Below are 14,745 nucleotides of genomic sequence, written 5' to 3'. Positions count from 1 at the left end.
CCAATCAGCTGTCTTGACTGTATGCCTAGACTTTACTGTAGTGCTGAACAGGAAGAGAAAATCTCCTAACATGATCTGAACTTTCTAAACAGTTTATAAAGCTGAAGAAAGAAGATAAACATGTAAAATGTATGTAGGGAGATTTGTTTCATCTCTGTGTATCATCTGAGGCTGTTCACTTCACTGGGTATATGTGAGGGTTTACATCCACTTTAATGTAATGAGAGGTGAAAGGAAAATGTATTTTATTTTATGCTTACTTTTTGGATGTCACTATATATCCTTGTGACTAACCCTTCATTTACAGAAAGTATACAAAATATGGGTCTAAGCTTAGTGGGATATTTTTAGGTGGTGCACATTGGACTGCGTACACATCTGGATTTGTCCAATTGCAGGCGATGAGACCATAACCTGCAAATTTAGCTTGTGGAAATGTCCCTAAACTCCTACCAACCACTCTACCACAGAAGTTGAAATGTGTAACACAATACAACATATAAACTTTAGGGAGCACAGGCATTAGATTTTCTTTTACAAGGTTTATTACGTTTTGAGATCGCAAATGTGTGAATATATGAAAATATTTAGCTTTTTGGTACTTATAGTATTGCATTCCTCTTCTTTTTTTCAGATACAAGAAAAACTTGAACAACTAGCAGAAAGAAGAGCTGGAATGATGGATAGGTGGGAAAAGCGTTGGGACTGGTTACGAGTGTGTAAGTAACTGTAAATAGTGCCACCTAGTGGTTAGTTAGAGAATGTGTTTAAAGGCAAACCACCACATTGGCCTACATTATTTAGCTGCCCATATATTAGTAGAATGTTGTTTGAGAATATTTATTTTAAGAACGTTCGTTCAATTTTCTAATTGGTTAGTGGGGTCAAATCGACATTTGTTTTCGGCTGCAGTAACAAGAAAATTTTAAGGAGCGGACGGAAAATTATTCTCAAACAAATTAATTTCTAACAGTCATTGTGAATTTCATTCAGTAAAGTCTGTTCTTGTCAAAATAATAATAATAAAAAAAAAAAACGAATAAGAGAATAACATTTTTAAGTACTTTTGAATGACATTTGGCAAATCGAGTTTACTAAGAATTTTTGCATTCATGTTTATACAAGTGTTCATTCAAATATCTACCAATGTATGGCCAGCTTAAGATTTCTGGCTTCATTCACAGGAAAATGTTTTTACTTTTTATTCATTTTTTTTTAAACACAATAAACAACATATCATAACATGTGAAATATCAGAGTTAGCACTTTTTTGAGTTATAGATAAAATAATTTTGGAGCCCTTAAAAATAGAAGTGGAAGAGCAGAAATTAAACTCTGAAAATTGGTTTATCTCTGTAACTATATATAGTTTGTAGTGGGGATGGGGTTCCAAAAACCATACTGTTTCTTCATTTAATAATTGATGGAAACATTTATTAATAGCTAACATTGGACCCCCATTTGTGGGAGTTGGAGCAGGGGCGGACTGACCATTTGGTCCCTCGGGCACTGCCCGAGGGCCCCATGCCACTAGGGGGCCCCATCAGGGTTGCCAGCCTCAGTAAAACTAGGGATAGTATGTAAAAATCTGTGTTTTTAAAAAAATCTCAAGATTATAGCTTCCCCACCTCTCCAGTACCTTTTTAGTGTGTGTATACTGTGTATGTATACTGTATGTGTGTGTGTGTGTAAACTGTGTTGCCCCATAATCTCCTATTGCCCAGGGGGCCCCATGAGTTGTCAGTCCGCCCCTGAGTTGGAGGTGTTTTGGTGCTGTATCCTCTGTCTGAAGGAATGACATTACCTCCACACACATCACCCCCATCCTTGTCCCCACATGTCTTGTCTTTATTACTCACTTTGCTGTCCATTTTATTGGATTGGACTGCACTGGTAAAGTATTACACGTCTCCACAATGACCTGTCTATTGTGACTGACTGTCTTACTGTCTCCATTTATAATTCATATTGTTGGCTGCCAGCATTGTAAAAGCATTACATCTTGTGCTACCTGTGGCTTGAGGTGGCATTCCTAAATTTTTGTACAAAACAGATAAAAGACAACCTCTTTCTCTATGCATCTGTATATATATATATATATATATATATATATATATATATATATATATATACACACACACAGTATATATACAGAGATAAAGAGAGAATAAAAAGGGGAGCATGACCATTGGGTGGCATTCGTATGTATAAAGATAAAAAGTAACTTATCTAAAGAACTTACATCTATGCTATAAAATAGCTACAAATGTTAAAATCAAGGCAAGTGTGCCAGATATCCCAGCTTCTGCCTGCTTATATGATATACATGTTTTGTCTAACTTCTAAGTAGAAAGATCCACCCAAAAGGATATTTTGGAAAAACGGACATACATGTATCCCTTTGGGATTAGGGATGTCAGCGGATGCTCCGTTTCTGCAGACGGAGGAAAGTCCTATTTTTCCATCCGTCTGCGCATCCGATGAACAAGGACAGACGGTCCATGTTCATCCGATCCCCCCCCATAGAGTAGAGCGACGATCTGACAGGGCGGTACCTGCACAGTGTGCGGGGACCGCCCTGTCATCTGCCGGCTCAGCAGGGATCAACGGAGCGATCCCCGCTGAGCACGCGGATGTAAAGGAACGGATCCTCACAGGATCTGTACGTGTGAAAGGGCCCTTAATAAAATAATAATAAAAACAAAATAATGATACCAATCTCTGCCCTACTGACACTGTCCACTGCTCTACTGACACCAACCTCTGCTCTATACATATAACACACGCATGTGTGTTTAAGCTTTGGGGTGCACACCCTGATGCAATAGACTGCACACCCTTTGGCAGCCTCCATCTAATACCTACGAACAGCTTTACTGATATTGTCTTTTTTTCTTTTTTTTAGTGTTGGAGGTTTGCCAGTTTGCAAGAGATGCCTCCATGGCAGAAGCCTGGCTTATCGCAAAGGAACCTTACTTGAACACCACACATGTGGGAAATAGTATGGATGATGTGGAAAAGTTATTAAAAAAGCATGAAGCCTTTGAGAAATCCACAGTAACATGGGAAGAGAGATTTTCAGCCCTGGAAAGGCTCACCACGGTATGTATGCAACACGATAGGCTGCAACTTCACATTAGCTGAGGCAGCTTTTCGAAATTCTTCTAAGTGAGGGAAAGTGGTATATATGAGAGAGCTGAGTAGGATCAACACAGAGAGCTGCAGTTCCCAGCTGTCCAGCTTCTAGCAATATCTTACAATATATAGATACATACTTTAAAAATATATTTAGATAAGATGTGTGGTCTGAGTGCTATTATAAGCATTGCTAACAGCTGTTCCTCAAGGACCCCTCACCCCCCCCCACCCATTAAAAAAATGGTAGGAAGGGGGGTATACTGTATATGTGCAGAGTGGGACTTTCCCAGTGCGCATGCTCGAAAATAAACCGGAACCCGCCAATGCTTACGACGGTGACGTCATTCTACGCAAATTCCTATTCCCGAACGACTTACGCAAATTCAAATTCAAAATTGTACGCGGGAAGGACGCCCATACTTAACATTGAGTACGCCTCAGTATAGCAGCTTTAACTATACGCCGGAAAAAGCCAAACGCAAACGACGGAAAAAAAAGCGACGGGCTGACGTACATTCGTGGATCGCCGTAAATAGCTCATTTGCATACTCAACGCGGATTTAGACGGGAACGCCACCTAGTGGCCGCCGAAAAATTGCATCTTAGATCCGAAGGCCTACGAAGACGTACGCCTGTCGGATCTAGCCGAGATGCCGTTGTATCTTGTTTTGAGGGTTCAAAACAAAGATACGATGCAGGAATTTTGAAATTTCTTTGTGGATCTACCCCACACTGTATATGTTCCATAGAAAGAGGAGGAAATGGGCAAAATGGCGACCTGGTGTTTTCCCAGGAATAATTGGACACCAATCTCCCTGACACTTTGTGAGGGTATGGTGTCTTTCTCTGTGTAACATTGCCAACTGCCAACGTAAAGCAGTCCCAGCTATTGGCACACTTTTTGGCGATTAGGAAGGAAAATATCAAACCCCCCCCTCCCCCATTCACCAAAAAGAAAGTGTGCCAACAGTTGGGACTGTTGCTCTGGAACACCAGGCTGTCAATTTGCCCCCTTCCCCCGTCTTATGTATATGAAATGTACATATAATTCTACATTAAAAGCCAACTTCACTGTGAATCAGGAGTGTTTTGGAGTTTGCGGCCCTTGGCCCTTGGATGACTGGATTCTTCTACATTGGATCACACCATATACATACATGTCTCAACACAAGATCCTGAAGAAGCAAATAAGTTGCGAGCCACATTGATCTAAAAAACATCATCCCATTAGCACAATCTAGAAAAAAAATGTTTTTCCCTTTCTGATTGATTGATTGATGGAATAATATTCTTAAATTTTTTTTTGAGGATCTTTTTTTTTAATTTTTGAAATAAATATTAGTTTTTTATCTATATATGTTTGCTTCTATGTGGTACATTTAAAGTCCTACTCTGTACATATATACCCCCTTCCCCCCCTCTGTATAGGGCTGGGGCAGGGGGCCCTTGTGTGTGTGTAAAAAAACATAGTACCCATAGAACATATGTATTTGGTTGGACACAACCCCACTTTCTAGTTCATTTGGATATAACAGCTGCTTCTCATTCAAGCAAAGGTTGTCTTGTAATGTACAGTAAAACCTTGGTTTGAGAGCGTTTTGCAAGACAAACAAAATGTTTTAATACATTTTGCTTTGATATACAAGCGATGTCTTGATATAAGAATAGCGTCATGTCACAAATGAGTATAAAAAAGATGAGAGGAGCCTCTAAGTCAGGGGTGTCCAAACTTTTTTCAAAGAGGGCCAGATTTGATGAAGTGAACATGTGTGTGGGCTGGCCCTTTTTCCTGACATTCTTTGAACCATTAAAATTCGGTCTAAGTGTGTTCATCCGAGCACTAATACACTGTCCAACAAGAATTCCCGTGCCTTTGTGGCTGTGTGTGAGTAAAGAGATGAGCTTGGGCGTATTATTTGGATATACCGTATTTATTGGAATATAACACACACCTTCACTTTAAGAGCGAAGTTTCAGGAAAAAATAAATACATTTAAATAAAGAACTGTGAAGCAAAATAAGGGTCAATGACCATGTGCAGACCCACCATTGCCATGAATGTAGTCTCACCATTGCCAGGGTTGCCCTCACCATTGCCAGGATTGCCCTCACCATTGCCAGGAATTCCCTCACCATTGCCAGGAATGCACTCACGATTGCCAGGAATGCACTCACGATTGCCAGGAATGCACTCATCATTGCCAGGAATGCACTCATCATTGCCAGGAATGCATTCACGAGCGCCAAAGATTACAGGAGAATTTCCTGTTTACACAGCGGCCTCTTTAATAGAAAGCCCCGCCTCTTTTGATGGACAGAACAGTCATCTAATGGAAGCACGGTACTTTTTATTACAGTACAGAGGGCGCCCATAAACAGGAAATTCTCCTCTGTGTGTGTGTGTGTATGGCGCTCGTCCCGCCTCCTCCTCCATGTCCCGTTCCAAGGCACATACATCTTTTGTGGCCCCGGCGCTGGGAGATCGTCTGGGGCCACAAAAGATATATATGTCCAAGTAACGAGGCGGGCCTTTCAAAACCGGAACTCGGGCCGATTACCCCAAAATTACCTATTATATTATATAGTTACAATGTCGGTTCCTGATAGAACATCTATACCATCATATTTCATTATCTCCTGTTGAAATTGACACTGTTATGTTTGTACATCCATAATTACTGGATTTGACTGTTTTTGTTCCTTTTAATAATGTGCTGGCAATTAGCCTTTACCAGCCTTTTTCGGGCGCTAGCTGTACGCTTTTAACCCACCCTAAAGCGTTTCAAAGAAGCTGCTTGCAGGACTTTTTTGGACGTCTTACCAGCGCAGTGCCCCAGTGTGAAAGCACTCAGGCTTTCACACTGGGATTGCAGATGAGGCCTTTTTCAGGCGCTTTACAGGCGCTATTTTTTGTGCTAAAACGCCTCCAGTGTGAAAGAGGTCTAAGATAGTAGATTTGAGAAAACTTAGATAGCTTCTGAATTATTTTTTTATAATGCCTTTTGCATTTTTGCAGCTGGAATTACTGGAGATACGGAAATATCAAGAAGCTGCAATGCAACAAATGGCTTATGCATCTGAAGCTGAAACAAGAGAGGTCCAAGTAGAAATACAGTAAGAGAAAAAGCCTAAATGACGGTGGCCCAACACTGTTAAATACGAGGGACATAAATAAATATGTGTGTCATATAGCTGCACTTAGATTTTTTATCCATTTCTGGGCTTGTCAAAATTAATTCAACAAGCAAGGTTCTCCAGTACTAACCAGGGACAGAAATTTGCAAGAAAATTGACTAGAAAATTGTTTATTAGAAAAGCAGATATACTGTACATTACATAAAACAACAAGTTTAGTCTGCATGACTTCATCGAAGGCCACCCAGTGACACCCAACACATTTCTTGTATCTCTTTTCAGTAACCCTGTCTACCCATGTCTTCTTTTTTAAATGTTCGTGTTTTTTCCTTATTTTTTTCCTTATTTTTTATCATATCTCTCCTCTATGGTTATAAAACCATTCCACCCTATGTATACAGTACATGCTTGGTACATGTGGGAGTTGTTGACCACGTTGGATAGCAAATCCTGTTGTTAAAGAGGATGGGCCACGTCTCCGTCTGCTATTTTAATGAGACAGTTGCTTGTCTTTGGCTATCCTGACTCCCAGCAGTTACATTAGATCCGTTTATAGTTTACTGCCATAGGCGTGCGCACAGGGTGTGCCGGGTGTGCCCAGGCACAGGGTGTGCCGGGTGTGCCCAGGCACACCCTAATCACCCCATGCGCATTAGTAATATTGCTCAAGGTAGCAGCAGGAACATGGGAAAGACCTACCTCTACCTGCTCTGCCATAAGAGAAGTGTCTATGCTCTTCTCTTTCACTGTGCCGGCAGGGAGATAAATGTGCCGGGGTCATATATATGTAGACACATACACATGCATGTGTGTTTGAGTTTTGGGGTGCACACCCTATTGCAATAGGCTGCGCACACCTATGTTTACTGCATTAGTTCACTGCAGTTTGACTATCAATTAAGATGATTTGTTGCTGTATTTTTATACTGTTAAATTAAGTCTATAGTGTTAAAGGGGTTGTAAAGGTACAATTTTTTCCCCCCTAAATAGCTTCCTTTACCTTAGTGCAGTCCTCCTTCACTTACCACATCTTTCGATTTTGCTTTTAAATGTCCTTATTTCTTCTGAGAAATCCTCACTTCCTGTTCTTCGGTCTGTAACTCCACACAGTAATGCAAGGCTTTCTCCCTGGTGTGGAGTGTCGTGCTCGCCCCCTCCCTTGAAATACAGGAGAGTCGGGACGCCCACTAACGCACAGCTCCTTTCTCTATCTGCAACGTAGAGAGATTCCTGACTCTCCTATAGTTCAAGGGAGGGGGCGAGCACAACACTCCACACCAGGGAGAAAGCCTTGCATTACTGTGTGGAGTTACAGACAGAAGAACAGGAAGTGAGGATTTCTCAGAAGAAATAAGGACAATTAAAAGCAAAATCGAAAGATGAGGTAAGTGAAGGAGGACTGCACTAAGGTTAAAGGAAGCTATTTAGGTGGAAAAAATTGTACCTTTACAACCCCTTTAACACATGATGGTAAAATCAGGTCAAAGCAAAATAATTTAATATTTTTTTCTGAACTTTTTTTTCCTAGCGCTGAACCAAAACATGACAGAGAATACTTAGAACCTCATCCTAGACAAGTAGAAGATCAGCCTATGGAGGTAAAACAATAGGCAGAACCTTCTATTTTTTTATTATTTGTATACAACCTTTGGCAGATAAAAGGATTGAACGTGATTATTCTTGCAAATTACGTCTTTTACATAAGCCAGGCTTAGCATTTTTAGAGAAGCGGAGACCAATTTATGTGAGTTCTCAGTCTGAGGAGCATACACCACTGACCCTAGTTTCTGAATAAAATCACCCAGCAGGCTGAATGTGGCCTGCAGGCCATAGTTTAGAGACTCCATGGCCCAGATTCATAAAGGACTTACGACGGCGTATCTCCAGATACGCCGTCGTAAGTCTGAATTTGAGGCGTCGTATCTCGGCGCCTTATTCAAAGAATCAGATACGCCAGAATTTGTATAAGATACGACTGACATAATTCTCTTACGCCGTCGTATCTTAGGTCCATATTTACGCTGGCCGCTAGGTGGCGCTTCCGTTGATTTCCGCGTCTAATATGCAAATGAGCTAGATACGCCGATTCACGAACGTACTTGCGCCCGGCGTATTAAAATACGCTGTTTACGTAAGGCGTCCGACAGGCGTAACTTTACCCCTCATAAAGCAGGGGTAAGTCATGTTAGGTATGGACGTCGGAAACATCGGAACAGCGTTGTATTTTAGGTCGTTTGCGTAAGTCGTCCGTGAATGGGGATGGGCGTAGGTTACTTTCACGTCGACTAAACATTGAGCCGGCGTAAGTTAGGGAGAAAATTAGACGTGATACTGAGCATGTGCGCGCATGCGCCGTTCGTTAGGTGCATCATTTACGTGGGGTCACGATTCATTACCATACAACACGCCCCCTACCAGCCTAGTTTGAATTAGGCGGGCTTACACCGGCCAATTTACGCTACGTCACCGTAACTTAGGGCGCAAGTTCTTTGTGAATACGGTACTCGCCTCTCCAAGTTACGGCGGCGTAGCGTATCTAGGATACGCTACGCCCGCACAAAGATACGCCCTTCTACGTGAATTATGGGCCCTGATGTAGAGGATCAGGTCACTCAGTAAAAGACTCAGGAAACAAGGCCAAAACACAAAGGACGATCACGGGGGGGCGACGATCGCGGGTGACCAGGGGGGGGGGGGGGGGGGGTTGCCGTGGATGGATGTGAAATTCTTGCCACTCACCACTGCACAGCCTGTCAGTTCTCCTCGCATGTCTCCCCTCAGAACGTTTTCTTCTCCTTCCTGTGCGGGAAAGTTAACCACTTCGCGGGACTGCGGGAGGATGCAGTCTGTGCGTGAAGTTCCCGCAGAATCCGGGCGGGTTGGGAGGTATGCTAGTGCTGCCAGGCAGAAGTACTAACCACTAATAAAAGAAAAGTTCCAAAATGTGTCATTAACTTTTAAGATTGTGTTCTGATCCAGGTAACAGAAGCAGAAGGCGCTGATGACACTGATGTACCAGGCACACCAGAGGTCATTAATGAGACCCATATCATGGAGGAGTGGAAGATCACAACAGAGGAACAAGAGACAGATCCTATGGAACAAGCTGAGCACAGTACATTGCATCCCACCGTTATTGTTACAGAAGACATTTCTACTTTACCAGCAAGTTTACCTAGTTCTTCTGCCATCAAAATCCAGGGATATTTATTGAGAAAGCACGATCTAGAAGGAACACTCAAAAAGGCGCAAAACAGGTAAATTATAGTTGAGGCAGCAAAGTGTGAAAATAATCAAATTTTTAAAGTAAAACAAAGAAGAGTAGAAAATCTGGTAAACCACAGCAAAAAATCCAAATAAATATTTCACTCATCTGACGTTAGAAACAGTAGCAATAAGGATCTGGCAGGTAGGAAAGCTGCCGCTCCAGGTGAGCACACCTAAGGTAATCACTGTCCACTCAAGAACCAACAGGTGCCGGCAATGCACAAGGCATGCAAAGAGAGAAAGGTATATGGACAGCCGCACTCCAAAGTCTTAAAAAGACGTGCCCTTTATTGGGTAAAAAGAAAATGCACTACAAAAAACAGCATACAGTGGGGAAAAAAAACAGCTGACGCGTTTCACATTGAACCTCAATGCTTAGTCATAGCTATGACTAAGCATTGAGGTTCAATGTGAAACGCGTCGGCTGTATTTCTGCCTCCTGCAGAAATGCATGCTCTGGCTGCACACATGCAGCCTCTGACCCCTTTTAGAGGAATGGGAGTCCACCTGACTCCCATGCACAGACCTCCTGTCTGTTGGGTGGGGCCCTGAGCCATAGTCAGGTCACAACTAATTAGCCCAGCACACAGCTGTGCAATCAGTGCCGGTCTCTCCAAAATCTGGTGTAAACCAGCAATCTTCCAGGTAGCACAGGGTTCCACTGCCACTGATCCGCGTAATCTATCTGATTTACGATCCGCCGGTCCAATTTTGCGAGGCTAGTGCATGATTCACCAAGCACTTACCTCGAAAATTGCACCGTCGGATCGTAACTCCCCCGGCGGGAATTCAAATTCCGCGGCTAGGGGGAGTGTACAATTTAAATCAGGCGCGTTCCCGCGCCGATTTAACTGCGCATGCGTCGCCGGCAAAATTTGCCAGTGCGCATGCTCCAAATGACGTCGCTAGGACGTCAATGTTTTCGGCGGCTACGTAAATTCCGGCCATCCGTATTCCCGATCGACTTACTCAAACGACGTAAAAATTTGAATCTCAGCGCGGGAACGACGGCCATACTTAACATTAGCTACCCCTCATATAGCAGGGGTAACTATCCGCCGGAAAAAGCCGAACACAAACGACGTAAAAAAAAAAGCGACGGGCGGGCGTTCGGTCTTGAATCGGCGGTTCTCCTCACTTGCATATCCGACGCGTAAAAATCTGCGACGACACCTAGCGGCCGGCGGTAGATTGCAGCCTAAGATCCGACTGGTGTAAGTCACTTACACCAGTCGGATCTAAGGGAGATCTATGCGGAACTGATTCTTATGAATCAGTCGCATAGATCCGACCGTCGGATCTAAGAGATACAACGGCGGATCAGGAGATCCGCCGTCGTATCCTCTTGATGAATCTGGCCCAATGTACACACTTACTGTATTATATTAATGTTCGTTCTTTTTTCTGTATTGCAGAACATGGAGTAATGTCTACTGTGTGTTGAAGAACAATGACTTCTTTTTCTACAAAGACGCAAAGAACTTTGCTCTGAATGAACCCCTACAAGGCGAGGAGGGACTATTCCTAGGCAGTGCATCCTGTGAGGCTGTAGCGGATTATAAGAAGAAACGGCATGTCTTTAGGCTCAGGTAATGTGAATTTTATAATGCGTTTATGATAACACGTCAAGCTCCAATGCAAAATAATGTAATTCCCAATACATTTTATAACACTTTGTTAATTAACATAATAAATGGCAAAATATTTTGTTGATGAGAAAAGGGACAAAAACATAGCAGTTTATTCAGTAATAATATTATGTAAGAAAGTGCCCCTTTTATGAATTATAATGCGGCCTGGGGCAGGTTACGTTCTTGAAGTAAATCTGTGACGTTTGTCACCATGACATGAAATGCAGAATGTCTTGCCAACTGAGACAAAGACATGAATAAAAATGTTTACAGAAGTTCTAACCCTTTACCGCTCTGCCCATAGCTAATAAAAAGTTACAGCTACAGTTTTACTTTAAGGCCTAACTGTACCTTCCTTAGAAATTACAAAGTTAAACTTTAAGTTGCTAAAAATGACTGCAAGACTGAAGGAGGACTAAGGGAGATTCCAGAAATGGTGGTTTGGAAAATCATTCTTTGTAGCCGTTCATTTTCCAAAAAATGCTATTAAAAGATTGTTAGAAACAATATTCATTTACATTAAATCATTTAAATCAATGTATATTTGTTAAAACATAATCATTCTGATATAGATTTTTCTTTTTCATTTACTCTTTCTCAAAACTGAAAAGATGTTTATCATGCATGGACAGCATACAACCTAACATGTGTTGCATCCAATATTTATACAAAGTTTTTTCTGTAAATCGGAAAGGACACCAATAATATTAAAAATTCTTGTTTTCCAGGTTGAGTGATGGCAATGAGTGGCTTTTGCAGGCAAAGGATGAGGTAGGTACAAAATAGACAAATGACTAAAAAAGACCATGGAGGTCTGCCTGATAAAAACTTTTACAGGATACAGTATGACTAATGAAATGCTTATTTAGGGGAATACTACTGGCCACCATAATGTAAGGCAGTGACCTAAAGCTGTAATTTCAGCATGTGTTCTTTATTTACAGCACCTTGAAAAAGTATTCATACCCCTAAAAATTTTCCACATTTTGTCATGTTACAACCAAAAACGTAAATGTATTTTATCTGGATTTTATGGATTACATGGACTCTATTTACTAATTAGCTGACATCTGAAGGCAATTGGCTCCACTAGAGTTTAGTTAGGGGTATCAGAGTAAAGGGGGCTGAATACAAATGCACGCCACACTTTTCACCAAAAAAAAAATAATTGAAAACCATTTATTATTTCCTTCCACTTCACAATCATGTGCCACATTATATTGGTCTATCACATAAAATCCCAATAAAATACATTTACATTTTTGGTTGTAACATGACAAAATGTGGAAAATTTCAAGGCGATGAATACTATTTCAAGGCACTGTAAGTCACAGTAATAATAAAAGATTTAAAGCATACCTTAAGTTTGGAATTGACTTTAGCTCTGCTTGTAAAAGCTAAAAATAGCACCCAAATACTTACCTTTGACCCAAAGTTATCCCACTCTGGGTCAAGAGGACCCCTGAATCCCTGCTACTTGCGGCCAGCACCAGGCCTAAGTAATTGACAATGTGAAAGCTAGAGGCCTTGATCAGCTTCCTTTTACTTATGCTACGATATGGGCACTTTGTAAATAAACTGAAAATGCATGCAGTCACCTAGAGATGCCTACCACACAGACCACATGCCAGTGTACCTGGTCTGAAAGTGCCACAGGTACAGTTGCATTAACAAGTCATTGTTTAATGGGTGATTTAAAAATAATGCTTGTTCATGGCAAAATATCTGGTACAGTATTTTATGTTGGCATTGCTAGGGTCCTAAAAGACCTGGGGTATCTCCATGTCATTGGGCTGAAATGTTTTGGAGCTAAAAGCATAACAGTGCAAAGGTGTACTCTGTACTGACAACATTTCCAAGACAGAAACCCTAGGCCAAACGTATGCCAAAAACCTTTGGGTTGCATTCCAGACTGAGACAATGGGGTTGCTTTACTTAAACTAGAGGGTGGAAAATCTGGTGTAGCTGTGCATGGTAGCAATTCAGCTGGTAACTTCAGCTTGTTCAATTTAGCTTTGAAAAAAAAAAAACCTGGAACCTGATTGGTTTCTATGCAGAGCTGCACCAGATTTTGCATTCTCTAGTTTTAATAAATCAACTCTAAAGCCTCGTACACACGTACGGGTTTCCCGTGGGGAAAACTGCCATGAGAGCTTTTGGCCTGGGAATCCCGGCCGTGTGTATGCTCCAGGAAAACTGCCGAGAAAAAAAAGAGAACCAGCTCTCTTTTTTCCCACCGGGATTCCCAGCGGTTTTAAAGCCGGCAGTTTTCCTATGGAAAAAGACTGCGGTGGAGCATGCACACGGCCGGGTTTCCCGACCAAAGCTCTCATGGCACTTTTCCTGTCGGCAAACACTGCTGTGTGTAGGGGGAAAGACTGGCCGAGCAGGTTCTCGGCTTTCCCGGCGGTAAAAAGTCTGCCGGGAAACCCGTACGTGTGTACTAGACACAATACTTGCTGTACCTGGACTTACAGGCTAGTTAGTCTTTTTGTATCTTAAAAAAAAACTTTCACTGAAAAAAAATATGTCCAAAAGTACCTATAATCAGGTTGTATTTTGAACATTGTTTTCCCCATTCAATTTATGTATAATAAATAGCACCGTGATATCATTGAGTTTCCTACTTTATAAAAACTATAATGTTGTCTCAGCCAGTATGGTGTAGAAAGTATATAGTATGGTCCCATTATAAGATACCATAGTAGATTTTGTAATTTTACAGATCCCATTGTCACATCTGATGTTTACCACTTTTATTTTCGTGTCAAAGGTCGATCGACAAGCCTGGGTCGACAACATCAGAATTTCCATTGCGGAGACATCTGATCAAAAGCCAAAGTCTAAAAGTCTACCTCTCCCATCCGCTTCCACCTCAGAGGGCAAACCAGAGAAAAAGGAAAAGAGATTCAGCCTTTTCCCATCAAAGAAGAGTAGTTGAACAAAGGAAAGCAATGAAATAAATGCACTGTCTGTAATTAAACCACCAGCACTGCCGTTCCAGCACATACAGCTGGGAACACTGTTGAGCAATGAAGATTCAACTTATTAGTAAAGGACCTTATTTTTAGTAGACATATCTCTGGATCTTCTAATTATAAGGCATGCTAAAACGGAAAAAAGTATATCAATGTTCCATACTCGACCTTTAAAAAAAAAAATGTTCCATGCTCACAGAATTTTATTATAAATTTGTATCAGCTGAATATGTCTTCTATATGATTATATTTCATGCCATTGTAGTGCCTAGTGCCAGTTGTATGAGGCTGGGCTGGAGAAACGAAAAGGGGAGGTGTTGCCAAACCAATTCCAACTGTCTTTTTTTAGTATTTAAAGAAGATAAAAAGCTAACATCTGATTGGTTGTTTTGGTAACATCTCCACTTTCCTTTCCTTTTTTTTTATAAATCCACCCTTCTATGATGGCAAGACTTTTGTAGACAGCAAAAATGTCCTATGGTGATATGAAGCAATGTACTGTTTAAAATAATTGACGATCATCCTGCATCACTGTAATAGTCACCTCTATTTTTTACTTAAAAATAAAAAAAAGGAAACATTTTCTGAGAGAGACA

The 14,745-nt window shown here is 41.4% G+C and overlaps 1 protein-coding gene across 1 annotated transcript in view; it reads left to right on the top strand.

Annotated features, from left to right (window-relative positions):
* The window catches only part of LOC120920691 (spectrin beta chain, erythrocytic-like), a 131,911-nt gene extending 117,166 nt beyond the window's left edge, over nucleotides 1-14,745 (top strand). Inside the window, exons 29-36 of the mRNA XM_040332903.1 lie at nucleotides 635-719; nucleotides 2,906-3,102; nucleotides 6,155-6,252; nucleotides 7,802-7,871; nucleotides 9,253-9,530; nucleotides 10,956-11,129; nucleotides 11,900-11,942; nucleotides 13,945-14,745. Coding sequence (XP_040188837.1) covers nucleotides 635-719; nucleotides 2,906-3,102; nucleotides 6,155-6,252; nucleotides 7,802-7,871; nucleotides 9,253-9,530; nucleotides 10,956-11,129; nucleotides 11,900-11,942; nucleotides 13,945-14,112 — 1,113 coding nt within the window. The 3' untranslated portion in view covers nucleotides 14,113-14,745. The remainder of the gene's footprint in view (nucleotides 1-634; nucleotides 720-2,905; nucleotides 3,103-6,154; nucleotides 6,253-7,801; nucleotides 7,872-9,252; nucleotides 9,531-10,955; nucleotides 11,130-11,899; nucleotides 11,943-13,944) is intronic.

Source organism: Rana temporaria, chromosome 13 (genome assembly GCF_905171775.1).
Source record: "Rana temporaria chromosome 13, aRanTem1.1, whole genome shotgun sequence".
Taxonomy (NCBI): domain Eukaryota; kingdom Metazoa; phylum Chordata; class Amphibia; order Anura; family Ranidae; genus Rana; species Rana temporaria.
This window is presented reverse-complemented; position numbering and strand designations above follow the sequence as displayed.